Here is a 21985-nt window from a genome sequence, read left to right as displayed (position 1 = left end):
CACCTGCTTAATCACTATGGTGCCACATTACATAGTCATTCACATGTCGCCATATTACCTGCTCAATCCCGTGTACGGTAATGTGTCCTATGGTCTATACGGTAATGTGTCCTATGGTCTATACGGTAATGTGTCCTATGGTATGTACGGTAATGTGTCCTATGGTGTGTACGGTAATGTGTCCTATGGTGTGTACGGTAATGTGTCCTATGGTGTGTACGGTAATGTGTCCTATGGTCTATACGGTAATGTGTCCTATGGTCTATACGGTAATGTGTCCTATGGTCTATACGGTAATGTGTCCTATGGTGGGTACGGTAATGTGTCCTATGGTATGTACGGTAATGTGTCCTATGGTGTGTACGGTAATGTGTCCTATGGTGTGTACGGTAATGTGTCCTATGGTCTATACGGTAATGTGTCCTATGGTATGTACGGTAATGTGTCCTATGGTGTGTACGGTAATGTGTCCTATGGTCTATACGGTAATGTGTCCTATGGTCTATACGGTAATGTGTCCTATGGTCTATACGGTAATGTGTCCTATGGTGGGTACGGTAATGTGTCCTATGGTCTATACGGTAATGTGTCCTATGGTGTGTACGGTAACGTGTCCTATGGTGTGTACGGTAATGTGTCCTATGGTGTGTACGGTAATGTGTCCTATGGTGTGTACGGCAATGTGTCCTATGGTGTGTACGGGTAATGTGTCATATGGTCTATACGGTAATGTGTCCTATGGTCTATACGGTAATGTGTCCTATGGTATGTACGGTAATGTGTCCTATGGTGTGTACAGGTAATGTGTCCTATGGTGTGTACGGTAATGTGTCCTATGGTGTGTACGGTAATGTGTCCTATGGTGTGTACGTAATGTGTTCTATGTGTGTACGGTAATGTGTCCTATGGTCTGTACGGTAATGTGTCCTATGGTGTGTATGGTAATGTGTCTATGGTGTGTACGGTAATGTGTCCTATGGTGTGTACGGTAATGTCTATGTTTGTACGGTATGTGTCCTATGGTGTGTACGGTAATGTGTCCTATGGTCTGTATGGTATATGTGTCCTATGGTGTGTATGGTAATGCATGTGTTCTATGTTCTGTACGGTAATGTGTCCTTTGGTGTGTACGGTAATGTGTCCTATGGTTGTTTAGGTAATGTGTTTATGGTGTTGTCCTATGGTGTGTAGGTAATGTGTTTATGGTATGTACGGCAATGTGTCTTATGCTGTGTACGGTAATGTGTCCTATGGTGTGTACGGTAATGTGTCCTATGGCGTGTATAGTAATGTGTCCAAATGTATGTAGGGTGATGTGTCCTATGGTGTGCACGGTAATGTGTCCTATGGTGTACACGGTAACATGTCCTTTGGCCTGTACGGTAATGTGTCCTATGGTGTGTACGGTATCATGTCCTGTGGTGTGTACGGTAATGTGTCCTATGATGTGTATGGTAATATGTATTATGGTGTGTACGGTAATGTGTCCTATGTTCTGTGCGGTAATATGTCCTATTGTATGTACGGTAATGAGTCCTACGGTCTGCACGGTAATATGTCCTATGGTGTGTATGTTAATATGGTCTATGGTGTCGTAATGTGTCCTATGGTCTATTGGGTAATGTGTCCTATAGTGTGTAAGATAATGTATCCTATGGTGTTTATGGTAATATGTCCTATGGTGTATATGGTGATGCTTCCTATGGTGTGTAGGGTAGTGTGTCCTATGGTGTGTACGGTAATGTTCTCTATGGTGTGTACGAAATATGTCTTATTTTCTGTACGGTAATATGTTCTATGATGTGTACGGTAATGTGTTCTATGTTCTGTATGGTAATGTGTCCTATGGTGTGTACGGTAATGCGTCCTATGGTGTTTATGGTAATGTCTCCTATGGTGCGTACGGTACTATGTCCTATGTTCTGTAGGGTAATGTGACCTCTGTTGTGTACGGTAATGTGTCCTATGGTATGTATGGTCATATGTTGTATGGTGTGTACGGTAATGTGTCCTATGTTTTGTATGGTCATGTGTCCTATGATGTGTACGGTAATGTGTCCTAATGTAAGTATGATAATGTGTCCTTGGTGTGTATGGTAATGTGTCCTTGGTGTGTATGGTAATGTGTCCTGTGATGTGTCCGGTAATTTGTTCTATGGTGCGTACGGTAATGTGTCTTATGTTGTGTATGGGGATGTGTCCTATGGTGTGTACGGTATTGTGTCCTATGGTGTATACGGTAATGTGTCCTATGATGTGTATGATAACGTGTCCTATGGTGTGTACGGTAATGTGTCCTATGGTGTGTACGTTAATATGTACTATGTTTTGTGCGGTAATGTGTTTGATGATGTATACGATAATGTGTCCTATGGTCTGTATGGTAATGTGTCTTATGGTGCGAATGGTAATGTGTCTATGGTGTGTACGGTAATGTGTCCTATGTTTTGTACGGTAATGTGTCCTATGGTGTGTACGGTAATGTGTCCTATGTTCTGTACGGCATAGTGGCCTATGATGTGTATGGTAATGTGTCCTATTGTGTGTCCGGCAATATGTCCTATGTTCTCTATGATAATGTGTCCTATAGTTTGTACGGTAATGTGTCCTATGGTGTGTACGGTAATGTGTCCTATGGTGTGTATGGTAATGTTTCCTTTTGTGTGTACGGTAATGTGTCCCATGTTCCGTAGGTAATGTGTCCTATGGTGTGTACTGTAATGTCTCCTATATTCTGTACGGTACTATGACCTATGGTGTGTATGGTAATGTGTCCTATGGTGTGTACGGTAATGTGTCCTAGGGTGTGTACGGTAATGTGTCCTGTGGTGTGTATGGTAATGTGTCCTATGCTGTGTACAGTAATGTGTCCTATGGTTTGTAAGGTAATGTGTCCTATGGTGTGTAAGGTAATGTGTCCTATGGTGTGTACGTTAATGTGTTTTACGTTCTGTTCGGTAATGTGACCTATTTTGTGTTCGGTAATGTGTCCTATGGTCTGTACGGTAATGTGTACTATGGTGTGTATGGTAATGTGTTCTATGGTGTGTACGGTAATGTGTCTTATGTTCTGTATGGTAATGGGTTCTATGGTATTTACGGTAATGTGTCCTATGGAGTGTACGATAATGTGTCCTATGGTATGTATGGTAATGTGTCCTATGGTGTGTGCCGTAATATGTCGTATGTTTTGTACGGTCATGTGTCCTATGGTGTGTACGGTAATGTGTCCTATGTTCTCTACGGTAATGTGACCTATGGTGTTGTTGTATGGTGTGTATGGTAATGTGTTTTATGGTGTGTACGGTAATGTGTCCTATGGTCTGCATGGTAATGTGTCCTATTTTGTGTACGGTAATGTTACCTAGGGCGTGGATGGTAATGTGTCCTATGGTGTGTAAGGTAATGTGTCCTATGATCTGTGCGGTAATGCGTTCTATTGTGTATGGTAATGTGTCTTATGGTCTACTGGGTTATGTGTCGTATGGTGTGTAAGGTAATTTGTCCTATGGTGTGTACGGTAATATGTCCTATGATGTATATGGTGATGTTTCCTATGGTGTATGCGGTAATGTGTCCTATGGTTGTGTACGGTAATGTGTCCTATGGTTGTGTACGGTAATGTGTTCTATGGTTGTGTACGGTAATGTGTCCTATGGTTGTGTACGGTAATGTGTCCTATGGTGTGTACGGTAATATGTCCTATGATGTATATGGTGATGTTTCCTATGGTGTATACGGTAATGTGTCCTATGGTTATGTACGGCAATATGTCCTATGGTTGTGTACGGTAATGTGTCCTATGTGCGGTAATGTGTCTTATTGTGTGTATGGTAAAGTTTTCTATGGTGTGTACGGTGATGTTTCTTATGTTTTGTACTGTAATGTGCCCTATCTTATGTACGGTAATGTGTCCTATGTTCTGTATGGTAACGTGTCCTATGATGTGTCCGGTGATGTGTCCTATGGTGTGTACGGTAATGTGTCCTATGGTGTATACGGTAACATGTCCTTTGGCCTGCACGGTATGTGTCCTATGATGTGTACGGTAATATGTCGTATGGTCTCTGCGGTAATGTGTCCTATGGTGCATGCGGTATTGTGCCCTATGTTCTGTTCGGTAATGTGTTCTATGTTGTCTACGGCAATGTGTCTTATGCTGTGTACGGTAATGTGTCCTATGGTGTGTATAGTAATGTGTCAATGGTGTATACGGTAATGTGTCCTCTGATGTGTATGGTAATGCGTTTTATAGTGTGTACGGTAATGTTTCCTATGGTGTGTATGGTAATGTGACCTATGGTGTGTACGGTAATGTGTCCCATGTTTTGTATGGTAATGTGTCCTATGGTGTGTAGTGTATGGTAATGTGTCCTATGTTATGTACGGTAATGTTACCTATGGTGTGTACGGTAATGTGTCCTATGTTGTGCACGGTAATGTGTCCTATGGTGTGTATGGGACATAGCATCAATGTGAAGAGGAACGTGTCCTTACCTGTGATACAAACTTTGTAGAGAGGCCTGAGGGGTTGGTCCTGGGCGTCTCCTGGGATGTAGTCTCCTAGGCCGATGGTTGTGAGGGAGATGAAGCAGTAGTACAGGGAGTCGAGGAAGTCCCAGCCTGGCTCCAGCTTGGCAAATATGAGTGACGGGAAGACCATAAACAGCACGAAGGAGATGATTCCAATGATGGTCAGGTGAAAGACTCGTATGTTGAATGGCTGCAACATAGTCCAAATATGATGCCAATCATTATCATAAAAGCTATAACATGAATTATTTATCAAGGATGAAATCGTGCGATAGAAAATCTATATCAATCAAATTATTCCTGTCAGCATCATACACCAGACATTTGTAATGACCAAGTATATTGACAGTTATTGTTGGGCAGATGTTCACCCGCTCAGCAGTTGTCTGCCACCATTAATGCTACACACACAATAGCCCGGCACAACTCGACCCTTCTGTCATCACCTGTAACGCCTCAGTCAGGTACCAACCATCAACGTGGACGGTCGCACTCTTCCTGGGACTGCCTATCCTCTGTTCCCTCAGCCAGCTGTACATTGTCAGCTTATCCTAAACAAGCAATGTTTGACGACGTCAATTCATACAATATCATACAATATCATACAACATCTCTCCACCTGATCAGTTTCATAAAGTTACCATCTCTTGGCATACATAAAGTTGGTCAGTCTGGTGGATAAATTCTCTTCGCTTCACCTACCAACAGTAAAGCTTAATTCATAGGAAAATTAGTTGAGATGCTCTCTGTGGATTTATCAATTATTTTCCTAAAACTGGAAGCCAAAAACGGCATATTATCCACCCCAAGAGTCAGACAAGCCACATGTACTGACATACGAGAATCCTGGCAGAGAGGGCAGGTTCTCAGGCCTTATGTGAAACACAGTAAAGGAGAAAAAGTCAACAGATAAAGACATAGATCAGACTGACACAAACTGGCAGCCCACTGTGTCTTGTAGGAGCCAGTGGGAAACATATGAGGATCAGGTTTGTGTGGGGGAAACATATGAGGATCAGGTTTGTGTGGGGGAAACATATGAGGATCAGGTTTGTGTGGGGGAAATATATGAGGATCAGGTTTGTGTGGGGGAAACATATGAGGATCAGGTTTGTGTGGGGGAACCATATGAGGATCAGGTTTGTGTGGGGGAAACATATGAGGATCAGGTTTGTGTGGGGGAAACATATGAGGATCAGGTTTGTGTGGGGGAAACATATGAGGATCAGGTTTGTGTGGGGGAAACATATGAGGATCAGGTTTGTGTGGGGGAAACATATGAGGATCAGGTTTGTGTGGGGGAAATATATGAGGATCAGGTTTGTGTGGGGGGAAACATATGAGGATCAGGTTTGTGTGGGGGAAACATATGAGGATCAGGTTTGTGTGGGGGAAACATATGAGGATCAGGTTTGTGTGGGGGAAACATATGAGGATCAGGTTTGTGTGGGGGAAACATATGAGGATCAGGTTTGTGTGGGGGAAACATATGAGGATCAGGTTTGTGTGGGGAAACATATGAGGATCAGGTTTGTGTGGGGGAAACATATGAGGATAAGGTTCGTGTGGGGGAAACATATGAGGATAAGGTTCGTGTGGGGGAAACATATGAGGATCAGGTTCGTGTGGGGGAAACATATGAGGATCAGGTTTGTGTGGGGGAAACATATGAGGATAAGGTTCGTGTGGGGGAAACATATGAGGATCAGGTTCGTGTGGGGGAAACATATGAGGATCAGGTTTGTGTGGGGGAAACATATGAGGATAAGGTTTGTGTGGGGGAAACATATGAGGATAAGGTTTGTGTGGGGGAAACATATGAGGATAAGGTTTGTGTGGGGGAAACATATGAGGATCAGGTTTGTGTGGGGGAAACATATGAGGATCAGGTTTGTGTGGTGGAAACATATGAGATCAGGTTTGTGTGGGGGAAAACATATGAGGTTAAGGTTTGTGTGGGGGAAACATATGAGGATCAGGTTCGTGTGGGGAAACATATGAGGATCAGGTTCGTGTGGGGGAAACATATGAGGATCAGGTTCGTGTGGGGGAAACATATGAGGATCAGGTTTGTGTGGGGGAAACATATGAGGATCAGGTTTGTGTGGGGGAAACATATGAGGATAAGGTTTGTGTGGGGGAAACATATGAGGATCAGGTTCGTGTGGGGGAAACATATGAGGATCAGGTTTGTGTGGGGGAAACATATGAGGATCAGGTTTGTGTGGGGGAAACATATGAGGATCAGGTTTGTGTGGGGGAAACATATGAGGATCAGGTTTGTGTGGGGGAAACATATGAGGATCAGGTTTGTGTGGGGGAACATATGAGGATCAGGTTTGTGTGGGGGAAACATATGAGGATCAGGTTTTGTGTGGGGGAAACATATGAGGATCAGGTTTTGTGGGGGAAACATATGAGGATCAGTTCATGTGGGGAAACATATGAGGATAGGTTTGTGTGGGGGAAACATATGAGGATCAGTTGTTGTGGGGGAAACATATGAGGATCAGGTTTGTGTGGGGGAAACATATGAGGATCAGGTTGTGTGGGGGAAACATATAGGATCAGGTTTGTGTGGGGAAACATATGAGGATCAGGTTTGTGTGGGGGAAACATATGAGGATCAGGTTTGTGTGGGGGAAACATATGAGGATCAGGTTGTGTGGGGGAAACATATGAGGATCAGGTTAGTGTGGGGAAACATATGAGGATCAGGTTTGTGTGGGGAAACATATGAGGATCAGGTTTGTTGGGGAAACATATGAGGATCAGGTGGTTGGGGAAACATATGAGGATCAGGTTTGTGTGGGGGAAACATATGAGGATCAGGTTTGTATGGGGAAACATATGAGGATCAGGTTTGTGTGGGGGAGACATATGAGGATCAAGTTCATGTGGGGGAAACATATAAGGATCAGGTTTGTGTGGGGGAAACATATGAGGATCAGGTTTTGTTGTGTGGGGAAACATATGAGGATCAGGTTGTTGTGGGTGAACATATGAGGATCAGTTTGTGTGGGGGAAACATATGAGGATCAGGTTCGTGTGGGGGGAAACATATGAGGATCAGGTTGTGTGGGGGAAACATATGAGGATCAGGTTTGTGTGGGGAAACATATGAGGATCAGGTTTGTGTGGGGGAAACATATGAGGATCAGGTTTGTGTGGGGGAAACACATGAGGATCAGGTTTGTGTGGGGAACAATATGAGGATCAGGTTTGTGTGGGGAAACATATGAGGATCAGGTTTGTGTGGGGGAAACATATGAGGATCAGGTTGTGTGGGGGAACATATGAGGATCAAGTTTGTGTGGGGAAACATATGAGGATAGGTTTGTGTGGGGGAAACATATGAGGATCAGGTTCGTGTGGGGGAAACATATGAGGATCAGGTTCTGTGGGGGAAACATATGAGGATCAGGTTGTGTGGGGGAAACATATGAGGATCAGGTTTGTGTGGGGGAAACATATGAGGATCAGGTTTGTGTGGGGGAAACATATGAGGATAAGGTTGTGTGTGGGGAAACATATCAGGATCATGTTTGTGTGGGGGAAACATATGAGGATCAGGTTCGTGTGGGGGAAACATATGAGGATCAGGTTGTGTGGGGGAAACATATGAGGATCAGGTTTGTGTGGGGGAAAACATATGAGGATCAGGTTGTGTGGGGGAAACATATGAGGATCAGGTTTCGTGTGGGGAAACATATGAGGATCAGTCAGTTGTGTGGGGAAACATATGAGGATCAGGTTGTGTGGGTAAAACATATGAGGATCAGGTTTGTGTGGGGAAACATATGAGGATAAGGTTTGTGTGGGGGAAACAATGGGATAGTTGTGTGGGAAACAATGAGTTCAGGTGTGGGGGGAAACATATGAGGATAGGTTTGTGTGGGGGAAACATATGAGGATCAGGTTTGTGTGGGGAAACATATGAGGATAAGGTTTGTGTGGGGAAAACATATGAGGATCAGGTTCGTGTGGCGGAGTACATATGAGGATCAGGTTTGTGTGGGGAAAACATATGAGGATCAGGTTTGTGGGGGAAACATATGAGGATCAGGTTCATGTGGGGGAAACATATGAGGATCAGGTTTTGTGTGGGGGAACATATGAAGATCTGGTTCATGTAGGGGAAACATATGACGATCAAGTTTGTGTAGGGGAAACATATGAGCATCAGGTTTGTGAGGGGGAAACATATGAGGATCAGTTTCGTCTGGGGGAAACATAAGAGGATCAGGTTCATGTGGGGGAAACATATGATGATCAGGTTTGTGTGGGGGAAACATATGAGGATCAGGTTTATGTGGGGGAAACATATGAGGATCAGGTTTGTGTGGGGGAAACATATGATGATCAGGTTCGTGTGGGGGAAACATATGATGATCAGGTTTGTGTGGGGGAAACATATGAGGATAAGGTTTGTGTGGGGGAAACATATGAGGATCAGGTTTACGTGTTGGAAACATATGAGGATCAGGTTCGTGTGGGGGAAACATATGATGATCAGGTTTGTGTGGGGGAAACATATGAGGATCAGGTTCATGTGGGGGAAATACATAATGATCAGGTTTACGTGTTGGAAACATATGAGGATCAGGTTTGTGTGGGGGAAACATATGAGGATCAGGTTTGTGGGGGGAAACATATGAGGATCAGGTTTGTGTGGGGGGATATATATGAGGATCAGGTTTGTGGGGGGAAAGATATGAAGAGCAGGTTCGTGTAGGGGAAACATATGAGGATCAGGTTTTTGAGGGTGGAAAGATATGAGGATCAGGTTCATGTGGGTTAAACATATGAGGATCAGGTTTGTGTGGGGTAAACATATGACGATCAGGTTCTTGTGGGGGAAACATATGAGGATCAGGTTTGTTTGGGGGAAACATATGAGGATCAGGTTTGTGTGTGGGAAACATATGAGGATCAGGTTTGTTTGGGGGAAACATATGAGGATCAGGTTTGTTTGGGGGAAAGATATGAGGATCAGGTTCATGTGTGGGAAACATATGAGGATCAGGTTCATGTGTGGGAAACATATAAGGATTAGGTTTGTGTTTGGGAAACATATGAGGAACAGGTTTGTCTGGGGGAAACATATGAGGATCAGGTTTGTGTTTGGGAAACATTTGAGAATCAGTTTTGTGTGGGGGAAACATATGAGGGTCAGTTTCGTGTGGGGAAACATATGAGGATCAGGTTTGTGTGGGGGAAACATATGAGGATCAGGTTCGTGTTGAGGAAACATATGAGGATCAGGTTTGTGTGGGGGAAACATATGAGGATCAGGAAAATATCAGGAAGGAATATGATGACCAGTACTCAGGAATATATCAGGATGGAAGATGATGACCAATGGTAAGGAAAATATCAGGATGGATGATGACCACTGCTCGGGAAAATATGAGAATGAAAGATGATGACCACAACTCAAGATAATATCAGTATGGCAGAAAATGAACGCTGCTCAGGTATATACGAGGTTGGAAGATGACCACTGCTCAGGAATATATCAACATGGAAGATGATGACCACTTTCCAGGAAAATATCATAATGGATTATGATGACCAAAGCTCAGGAAAATATCGGGATGGAAGATGTCCACGGCTCAGGAAAATATCAGGATGGAATATGATGACCTTTGCTCAGGAAAATGTCAGGGTGGATGATGACTACTGTTCAGGAAAATGTCTGGATGGAAGATCATGACCACTGCTCAGGATAACATAAGGGTGGAAAATGATCAGTGCTCAGGAAAATATCAGGATGGAAGATGATGATCACGACTCAATAAATATAAGGAGATATAATGACCAAACTTCAGGAAAATATCTGCACGGAAAATGATGACCTCCGCTCAGGAAAATATCAGGGAGGAAGATGATGACCACTACTCAGGAAAATATTAGGATTGAAGATGAGAACAAATGGCAAGGAAGATATCAGGATGGATGATGTCCACTGCCCGGGAAATATCAGAAAGGAAGATGATGACCACTGCTCAGGATAAATCAGTATGGCAGAAAATGACCACTGCTCAGGAATGTATTAGGTTGGATGATGACCACTGCTCAGGAATATATCAAAATGGAAGCTAATGACCTCTTCTCAAGAAAATATCACGATGGAAGATGATGACCACTGCTCGGGAAAATATCAGGACGGAAGATGACCACTCTCAGGAAAATATTACGATGGAAAATGATGACCACTGCTCAGGAAAATATCAGAATGAATAATGACCACTGCTCAGGAAAATATCAGGATAGAAGATAATGATCACTGATCAGGAAAATATCAGGATGAAAGATGATGACCACTGATCAGGAAAGTCTTATGATGGAAGATGATGACCACAGCTCAGGAAAATATCATTATGGAAGATTAAGACCACTGCTCAGAAAATATCAGGATGGAAGATGATGACCACTGCTCGGGAAAATATCAGGATGGAAGATGACCACTCTCGGGAAAATATTACGATGAAAAATGATGACCACTGCTCATGAAAATATCAGGATGAATAATAACCACTGCTCAGGAAAATATCAGGATAGAAGATAATGATCACTGATCAGGAAAATATCAGGATGAAAGATGATGACCACTGATCAGGAAAGTCTTATGATGGAAGATGATGACCACAGCTCAGGAAAATATCATTATGGAAGATTAAGACCACTGCTCAGAAAATATCAGGATGGAAGATGATGATCACTGCTTAGAAAAATATCTGGATGGATGATGACCTCAGCTCCGGAATATATCAGGATGGAAGATGATGACCACTTCTCAGGAAAATATCAGGATGGATGATGACTAATTTTCAGGAAAATATCAGGATGGATGATGACCACTGGTCAGGAAAATATCAGGATGGGAGATGATGATCACTGCTCAGGAAGATATCAGGATCTAAAGTGATGACCACTGCTCAGGAAAATTTCAGGATGGAAGATGATGAGTACTGCTCAGAAAAATATCAGGTTGAAAGATGATAACCACTGCTCATGAAAATATCAGGAAGAAAGATGACTACTGCTCAGGAAAATATTAAGATGGAAGATGATGATCATTGTTCAGGAAAATATCACGATGGAACGATGATGACCACTGCTCAGGAAGATATCACGATGGAAGATGATGGTCACTGCTCAAGAAAATATGATGGAAAATGACGACTACTGCTCAGGAAAAATCAGGATGATAGAACACCACTACTCAGGAAAATATCAAGATAGAAAATGATGACAACTGCTCAGGAAAATATTAGGGTTGATGATGATCACTACTCACGAAAATATCTGGATGGATGATGACCATTGCTCAAGAAAATATCAGGATGGAAGATGGTGATCACTGCTCAGGAAAATATCAGCACGGAAGATGATGACCACTGCTAAGGAAAATATCAGGATGGAAGATGATGACCAATGTTCAGGAAAATATCAGCAAGTAGATGATGATCACTGCTCAGGAAAATATCAGAATATAAGATGATGACCACAGCTCAGGAAAATATCAGGATGGATGACCACCACTGCTCATGAAAATATCAGGATGGAAGTTGATGATCACTGCTCACTAGAAATAACAGGATGGAAGATGAAGACCACTGCTCAGGAAAATATCAGGATGGAATATGATGACCAGTACTCAGGAACATATCAGGATGGAAGATGATGACCAATGGTACGGAAAATATCAGTATGGATGGTGACCTCTGCTCGGGAAAATATGAGAATGGAAGATGATGACCACTACTCAAGATAATATCAGTATGGCAGAAAGTGATCGCTGCTCAGGTATATACGAGGTTGGAAGATGACCACTGCTCAGGAATATATCAACATGGAAGATGATGACCACTTCACAGGAAAATATCATAATGGATTATGATGACCAATGCTCAGGAAAATATCGGGATGGAAGATGACCACGGCTCAGGAAAATATCAGGATGGAATATGATGACCTTTGCTCATGAAAATGTCAGGGTGGATGATGACTACTGTTCAGGAAAATGTCTGAATGGAAGATCATGACCACTGCTCAGGATAACATAAGGATGGAAAATGATCAGTGCTCAGGAAAATATCAGGATGGAAGGTGATGATCACGACTCAATAAATATAAGGAGATATAATGACCAAAGTTCAGGAAAATATCTGCACGGAAAATGACCTCCGCTCAGGAAAATATCAGGGAGGAAGATGATGACCACTACTCAGGAAAATATTAGGATTGAAGATGAGAACAAATGGCAAGGAAGATATCAGGATGGATGATGTCCACTGCCCGGGAAATATCAGAAAGGAAGATGATGACCACTGCTCAGGATAAATCAGTATGGCAGAAAATGACCACTGCTCAGGAATGTATTAGGTTGGATGATGACCACTGCTCAGGAATATATCAAAATGGAAGCTAATGACCTCTTCTCAAGAAAATATCACGATGGAAGATGATGACCACTGCACGGGAAAATATCAGGATGGAAGATGACCACTCTCAGGCAAATATCACGATGGAAAATGATGACCACTGCTCAGGAAAATATCAGGATGGATAATAACCACTGCTCAGGAAAATATCAGGATAGAAGATAATGATCACTGATCAGGAAAATATCAGGATGAAAGATGATGACCACTGATCAGGAAAGTCTCATGATGGAAGATGATGACCACAGCTCAGGAAAATATCATTATGGAAGATTAAGACCACTGCTCAGAAAATATCAGGATGGAAGATGATGACCACTGCTTAGAAAAATATCTGGATGGATGATGACCTCAGCTCCGGAATATATCAGGATGGAAGATGATAACCACTACTCAGGATAATATCAGGATGGATGATGACTAATTCTCAGGAAAATATCAGGATGGATGATGACCACTGGTCAGGAAAATATCAGGATGGAAGATGATGATCACTGCTCAGGAAGATATCAGGATCTAAAATGATGACCACTGCTCACCAAAATATCAGGATGGAAGATGATGAGCACTGCTCAGAAAAATATCAGGTTGGAAGATGATAACCACTGCTCATGAAAATATCAGGATGGAAGATGACTACTGCTCAGGAAAATATTAAGATGGAAGATGATCATTGCTCAGGAAAATATCAGGATGGACGATGATGACTACTGCTAAGGATGACATCACGATGGAAGATGATGACTGCTGCTCAGGAAAAATCAGGAAGATAGAACACCATTACTCAGGAAAATATCAAGATAGAAAATGATGACAACTGCTCAGGAAAATATTAGGGTTGATGATGATCACTACTCACGAAAATATCTGGATGGATGATGACCATTGCTCAAGAAAATATCAGGATGGAAGATGGTGATCATTGCTCAGGAAAATATCAGCACGGAAGATGATGACCTACCACTGCTAAGGAAAATATCAGGATGGAAGATGATGACCAATGTTCAGGAAAATATCAGCAAGGAGATGATGATCACTGCTCAGGAAAATATTAGAATGTAAGATGATGACAACTGCTCAGGAAAATATCAGGATGGATGACTACCACTGCGCATGAAAATATCAGGATGGAAGTTGATGATCATTGCTCACTAAAAATAACAGGATGGAAGATGAAGACCAATGATCAGGAAAATATCAGGATGGAATATGATGACCAGTACTCAGGAATATATCAGGATGGAACATGATGACCAATGGTAAGGAAAATGTCAGGATGGATAATGACCACTGCTCGGGAAAATATGAGAATGGAAGATGATGACCACTACTCAAGATGATATTAGTATGGCAGAAAATGAATGCTGCTCAGGTATATACGAGGTTGGAAGATGACCACTGCTCAGGAATATATCAATATGGAAGATGATGACTACTTCACAGGAAAATATCATAATGGATTATGATGACCAATGCTCAGGAAAATATCGGGATGGAAGATGACCACTGCTTAGGAAAATATCAAGATGTAATATGATGACCTCTGCTCAGGAAAATATCAGGGTGGATGATGACTACTGTTCAGGAAAATGTCTGGATGGAAGATCATGACCACTGCTCAGGATAACATAAGGATGGAAAGTGATAAGTGCTCAGGAAAATATCAGGATGGAAGATGATGATCACTGCTCAATGAATATAAGGAGATATGATGACCAAAGTTCAGGAAAATATGTGGATGGAAGATGATGACCACTGCTCAGGAAAATATCTGGACGGAAGTTGACGAGCAGCGCTCAGGAAAATATCAGGATGGAAGATGACCACTACTCAGTAATATATCAGGATGGAAGATGATGGCCAATGGTAAGGAAAATATCAGGATGGATGATGACCACTGCTCGGAAAAATATCACACTGAAAGATGATGACCACTGCATAGGAAAATATCAGTATGACAGAAAATGACCACTACTCAGGAATATATCTGGTTGAAAGATGACCACTGCTCAGGAAAATATCAGGATGGAAGATGACCACTCTCAGGAAAATATCACGAGGGAGAAATCATGACTACTGCTCAGGAAAATATCAGGATGGATAATGACCACTGCTCAGGAAAATATCAGGATAGAAGATAATGATCACTGATCAGGAAAATATCAGGATGAAAGATGATGACCACTGATCAGGAAAGTCTCATGATGGAAGATGATGACCACAGCTCAGGAAGATATCATTATGGAAGATTAAGACCACTGCTCAGAAAATATCAGGATGGAAGATGATGACCACTGCTTAGAAAAATATCTGGATGGATGATGACCTCAGCTCCGGAATATATCAGGATGGAAGATGGTGACCACTTCGCGGGAAAATATCAGGATGGATAATGACTAATTCTCAGGGAAATATCAAGATGGATGATGACCACCGGTCAGGAAAATATCAGGGTGGAAGATGATGATCACTGCTCAGGAAGATATCAGGGTCTAAAATGATGACCACTGCTCAGGAAAATTTCAGGGTGGAAGATGATGAGTACTTCTCAGAAAAATTTCAGGTTGGAAGATGATAACCACTGCTCGTGAAAATATCAGGAAGGAAGATGACTACTGCTCAGGAAAATATTAAGATGGAAGATGATGATTATTGCTCAGGAAAATATCAGGATGGACGATGATGACCACTGCTCAGGAAGATATCACGGTGGAAGATGATGATCACTGCTCAAGAAAATATGATGGAAGATGATGACTACTGCTCAGGAAAAATCAGGATGATAGAACACCACTACTCAGGATAATATCAGGATAGAAAATGATGACAACTGCTCAGGAAAATATTAGGGTTGATGATGATCACTACTCACGAAAATATCTGGATGGATGATGACCATTGCTCAAGAAAATATCAGAATGGAAGATGATGATCACTGCTCAGGAAAATATCAGCACGGAAGATGATGACCACTGCTAAGGAAAATATCAGGATGGAAGATGATGACTAATGTTCAGGAAGATATCAGCAAGGAGATTATGATCACTGCTCAGGAAAATATCAGAATGTAAGATGATGACCACTGCTCAGGAAAATATCAGGATGGATGACTACCACTGCGCATGAAAATATCAGGATGGAAGTTGATGATCACTGCTCACTAAAAATAACAGGATGGAAGATGAAGACCCCTGCTCAGGAAAATATCAGTATGGAATATGATGACCAGTACTCAGGAATATATCAGGATGGAACATGATAACCAATGGTAAGGAAAATATCTGAATGGAAGATGACCACTGTTCGGGAAAATATGAGAATGGAAGATGATGACCACTACTCAAGATAATATCGGTATGGCAGAAAATGAATGCTGCTCAGGTATATACGAGGTTGGAAGATGACCACTGCTCAGGAATATATCAACATGGATGATGATGACCACTTCCCAGGAAAATATCATAATGGATTATGATGACCAATGCTCAGGAAAATATCGGGATGGAAGATGACCACGGCTCAGGAAAATATCAGGATGGAATATGATGAGCTCTGCTCAGGAAAATGTCAGGGTGGATGACTACTGTTAAGGAAAATGTCTGAATGGAAGATCATGACCACTGCTCAGGATAACATAAGGATGGAAATTGATCAGTGCTCGGGAAAATATCAGGAAAGAAGATGATGATCACTGGTCAATAAATATAAGGAGATATGATGACCAAAGTTCAGGAAAATATCTGGATGGAAGATGATGACCACTGCTCAGGAAAATATCTGGATGGAAGTTGATGATCAATGCTCTGGAAAATAATAGAATTAATTACGACCACTGCTTAGGAAATTTATGAGGATGGAAGATGATGACCACTACTCAGGAAAATATCAGGATGGAAGATGACAACTACTCAGTAATATATCAGGATGGAAGATGATGACCAATGGTAAGGAAAATATCAGGATGGATGATGACCACTGCTCGGAAAAATATCACACTAGAAGATGATGACCACTGCATAGGAAAATATCAGTACGACGGAAAATGACCACTACTCAGGAATATACCAGGTTGGAAGATGACCACTGCTCAGGAATATATCAACATGGAAGATGATGACCATTTCCTAGTAAAATATCAAGATGGAATATGATGACCAATGGTCAGGAAAATATCAGGATCGAAGATGATGGTCATTGCTCAGTGATATATCAACATGGAAGATGAGGACCACTGCTCAGGAAAACATCATGATGGAAGATGATGACCACTGTTCAGGAAAAATTCAGGAAAGAGGATGACCGCTGTTCAGGGAAATAGCATGGAAAATGACCACTGCTCAGGAAAATATCAGAATGGAAGATGATGAGTACTGTTCAGAAAAATTTCAGGTTGGAAGATGATGACCACTGCTCATGAAAGTATCAGGAAGGAAGATGTCTACTGCTCAGGAAAATATTAAGATGGAAGATGATGATCGTTGCTTAGGAAAATATCAGGATGGACGATGATGACCACTGCTCAGGAAGATGTCAGGATGGATGATGACCACTGCACAGGAAAATATCAAGATTGAATATGATGACCACTGCTCAGGAAAATACTAGGATGGTAGACGACCAATGATCAAGAAATTTATCAGAATGGAAGATGACCAATGCTCAAGAAATTTATCAGAATGGAAGATGATGACCACTGCTCAGGAAAATCTTATGATGAAATATGATGACCGGTGCTAAGGAAACTATCAGGATGGGTGATGACCACTGTTCAGGAAAATGTCAGAATGGAAGATGACGACCACTGCTCAGGAAAATATAAGGATGAAAGACGATGACCGCTATTCAAGAAAATATTAGAATGGATGACGACCACTGCTCAAGAAAATATCAGGATATAAGATGATGACCACTGCTCAGGAAAATTTAAAGATTGAAGACAATGAACACTGCTCAGGAAAATATCAGGATGGAAGATGATGAACACTGCTCCGGAAAATATCAGGATGAAATATGATGACCATTGCTCATGAAAATATCGGGATGGAAGATGATGGCCACAGCTCAGGAATACAACATAGAAGATGATGACCACTGCTCAGGAAAATATCAAGATGGAAGATGATGACCACTATTCAGGAAAATTTCAAGATGGAAGATGATAACCACCGCTCAGGAAAATATGAACATGGAAGATGACTACTGCTCAGGAAAATGTCATGATGGAAGATGATGACATCTGCTCAGGATATTATTGGGATGGAAGATGATAACCACCGCTCAAAAAATATCAAGATGGAAGATGATGATCAATTCTCAGGAAAATAACAGCATGGAATATGATGACCTCTGCTCTGGAATTTATTTGGATGGAGGACGAACATTGCTCAGGAAAATATCATGACTGAAGATGATAATCACTGCTCTGGAATATATCAGCATGGACGATGATGACCACTGCTCAGGAAAATATCAGGATGGAAGATAATAATCAATGTTCAGGAAAATAACATCATGGAAGATGAAGACCACTGCTCAGGAAAAATCAGGACGGAAGATTATGACCACGGCCGAGGAAAATATCAGGATGGAATACGATGACCTCTGCTCAGGAAAATATTAGGATGGTTGATGATCACTGCTCAGGAAAATATCTGGATGGAAGATGATGACCACTGCTCAGGATAATGTCAGGATGGGAGATGATGACCACTGCTCAGGGAAATATCAGCATGGTAGATGACCGCTGCTCAGGAAAATATCAGCATGGAATATGATGACCATTGTTCAGGAAAATATCAGGATGGGAGATGATCGCTGGTCAAGAAAATATCAGAAGGAATGATAACCAGTTATCAGGAAAATAAAGAATGGAAGATGATGAGAACTGCTCAGGAAAATGTCAGGATGGATGATGACCACTGTTCAGGAAAATATCAGGATAGATAATGACCATTGCTCAGGAATACAACAACATAGAAGATGATGACCACTGCTCAGGAAAATATCAGGATGGAAAATGATGACCACTGCTCAGGAAAATCTCATGATGGAAGATGATGACCACAGCTCAGGAAAATATCAAAATGGAAGATTAAAACCAATGCTCAGAAAATAACAGGATGGAAGATGATGACTACTTATTAAAAGAAATATCTGGATGGATGATGACAACAGCTCCGGAATATATTATGATGAAAGATGATGACCACTTCTCAGGAGAATATCAGGATGGATGATGATCACTGTTCAGAAAAATATGAGGATGAATGATGACCACTGTTCAGAAAAATATCAGGATGGAAGATTATGATCACTGCTCTAGAAAATATCAGCATGGAAGATGGTGACCACTGTTCAGAAAAATATCAGGATGGAAAATGATGACCAGTGCTCAGGTAAATAACAGGATGGAAGATGATTACCACTGCTCAGGAAAATATCACGATCGAAGATGATATCACTTCAAGAAAATAGGATGGAAGATGATGACTCCTGCTCATGAAAATAGCAGGATGATTGATGACCACAGCTCTGGAAAATATCAAGATGGAAAATGATGACCAATGCTCAGTTAGATATTAGGGTGGATGATGACCACTGCTCATGAAAATATCAGGATGGATGACGATAACTACTGCTCAGGAAAATGCCAGGAAGGAGATAATGATCACTGCTCAGGAAAATATCAGAATGTAAGATAATGACCACTGCTCAGGAAAATATTGGAATGTAAGATAATGACCACTGCTCAAGAAAATATCAGGTTGGATGACTACGACTGCTCATGAAAATATCAGGATGAAAGATGATGATCACTGCTCAGGAAAATAAGAGGATGGAAGATGAAGACCACTGCTAAGGAAAATATCAGGATGGAATATAATGACCAGTACTCAAAAATATATCAGGATGGAAGATGATGACCAATGGTAAGGAAAATATCAGGATGGATGATGACCACTGCTCGGGAAAATATCAGAATGGAAGATGATGACCACAACTCAAGATGATATCAGTATGGCAGAAAATGAACACTGCTCAGGTATATATGAGGTTGGAAGATGACCATTGCTCAGGAATGTACCAACATAGAAGATGATGACCACTTCCCAGGAAAATATCATAATGGATTATGATGACCAATGCTCAGGAAAATATCGGGATAGAAGATGACCACTGCAAAGGAAAATATCAGGATGGAATATGATGACCACTGCTCAGGAAAATATCAGGATGGATGATGACTACTGTTCAGGAAAATGTCAGGATGGAAGATCATGACCACTACTCAGGATAACATTAGGATGTAAAATGATCAGTGCTCAGGAAAATATCTGGATGGAAGATGATGATCTCCGATCAGGAAAATATAAGGATAGATGATGACCACTGTTCAGAAAAATATCTGGATGGAAGATGATGACCACTGCTCAGGGAAATATCTGGATGGATGATGATGACCACTACTCAGTAATATATCAGGATGGAAGATGATGACCAATGGTAAGGAAAATATCAGAAAGGATGATGACCACTGCTCGGGAAAATATCAGAATGGAAGATGATGACCACTCCCTAGGGAAATACCATTATGGCAGAAAATGACAACTACTCAGGAATATATCAGGTTGGAAGATGACCGCTGCTCAGGAATATATCAACATGGAAGATGATGACCACTTCCCAGGAAAATATCAGGATGGAATATGATGACCAATGATCAGGAAAATATCAGGATGCAAGAAGACCACTGATCAGGAAAATATCAGGGTGGAAGATGATGACCACTACTCAGGAAAATATTAGGATGGAAGATGATGGCCAACGGTAAGGAAGATATAAAAATGGATGATGACCACTGCTCGTGAAAATATCAGAATGGAATATGATGACCACTGCTCAGGATAATATCATTATGGCAGAAAATGTCCACTGCTCAGTAAAATAATAGGTTGGAAGATGACCAATGCTCAAGAAATTTATCAGAATGGAAGATGATGACCACTGCTCAGGAAAATCTTATGGTGAAATATGATGACCAGTGCTAAGGAAACTATCAGGATGGGTGATGACCACTGTTCAGGAAAATATCAGAATGGAAGATGATGACCACTGCTCAGGAAAATATATGGATGAAAGACGATGACCACTATTCAAGAAGATATCAGGATGGATGACGACCATTTCTCAAGAAAATATCAGGATGTAAGAGAATGACCACTGTTCAGGAAAATTTAAAGATGGAAGACAAAGAACACTGCTGAGGAAAATATCAGGATGGAAGATGATGAACACTGCTCATGAAAATATCAGGATGAAAAATGATGACCACTGCTCATGAAAATATCAGGATGGAAGAAGATGACCACTGCTCAGGAAAATATCAGGATGGAAGATGATGACCACTGCTCAGGAAAATTTCAGGATGGAAGATGATGACCACTGCTAAAGAAAATATGAGCATGGAAGATGACAACTGCTCAGGAAAATATCTTGACAGAAGATGACGACCACTGCTGGGGATAATATTAGGATGGAAGATAACCACCGCTCAAAGAAATATCATGACGGAAGATGATGATCAATGTTCAGGAAAATAACAGCATGGAATATGATGACTTCTGCTCTGGAATTTATCAGGATGGAGGACGAACGCTGCATAGGAAGATATCATGATTGAAGATGACGATCACCGCTGCGGAGAATATCAGCATGGACGATAATGACCACTGCTCAGGAAAATATAAGTATGGAAGATGATCAATGTTCAGGAAAATAACAGGATGGAAGATGAAGACCACTGCTCAGGAAAAACCAGGACGGAAGATGATGCCCACTGCTGAGGAAAATATCAGGATGGAATACGATGACCTCTGCTCAGGAAAATATTAGGATGGTTGATGATCACTGCTCAGGAAAATATCAGGATGGAAGATGATGACAACCGCTCAGGAAAATATCAGGTTGGAAGATGAAGAACACTGCTCAGGAGAATATCAGCA

The 21985-nt window shown here is 41.5% G+C and overlaps 1 protein-coding gene across 1 annotated transcript in view; it reads right to left on the bottom strand.

Moving 5' to 3' along the window:
- The window catches only part of LOC139760192 (potassium channel subfamily K member 1-like), a 598280-nt gene that overhangs the window by 39184 nt on the left and 537111 nt on the right, over window positions 1-21985 (bottom strand). The window contains exon 4 of the mRNA XM_071683127.1: window positions 4498-4723. Coding sequence (XP_071539228.1) covers window positions 4498-4723 — 226 coding nt within the window. The remainder of the gene's footprint in view (window positions 1-4497; window positions 4724-21985) is intronic.

The sequence above is a fragment of the Panulirus ornatus genome, chromosome 35 (assembly GCF_036320965.1).
Source record: "Panulirus ornatus isolate Po-2019 chromosome 35, ASM3632096v1, whole genome shotgun sequence".
Taxonomy (NCBI): domain Eukaryota; kingdom Metazoa; phylum Arthropoda; class Malacostraca; order Decapoda; family Palinuridae; genus Panulirus; species Panulirus ornatus.
Note: the sequence above shows the minus strand (reverse complement) of the source record. Positions and strands in the feature narration are given on the sequence as shown.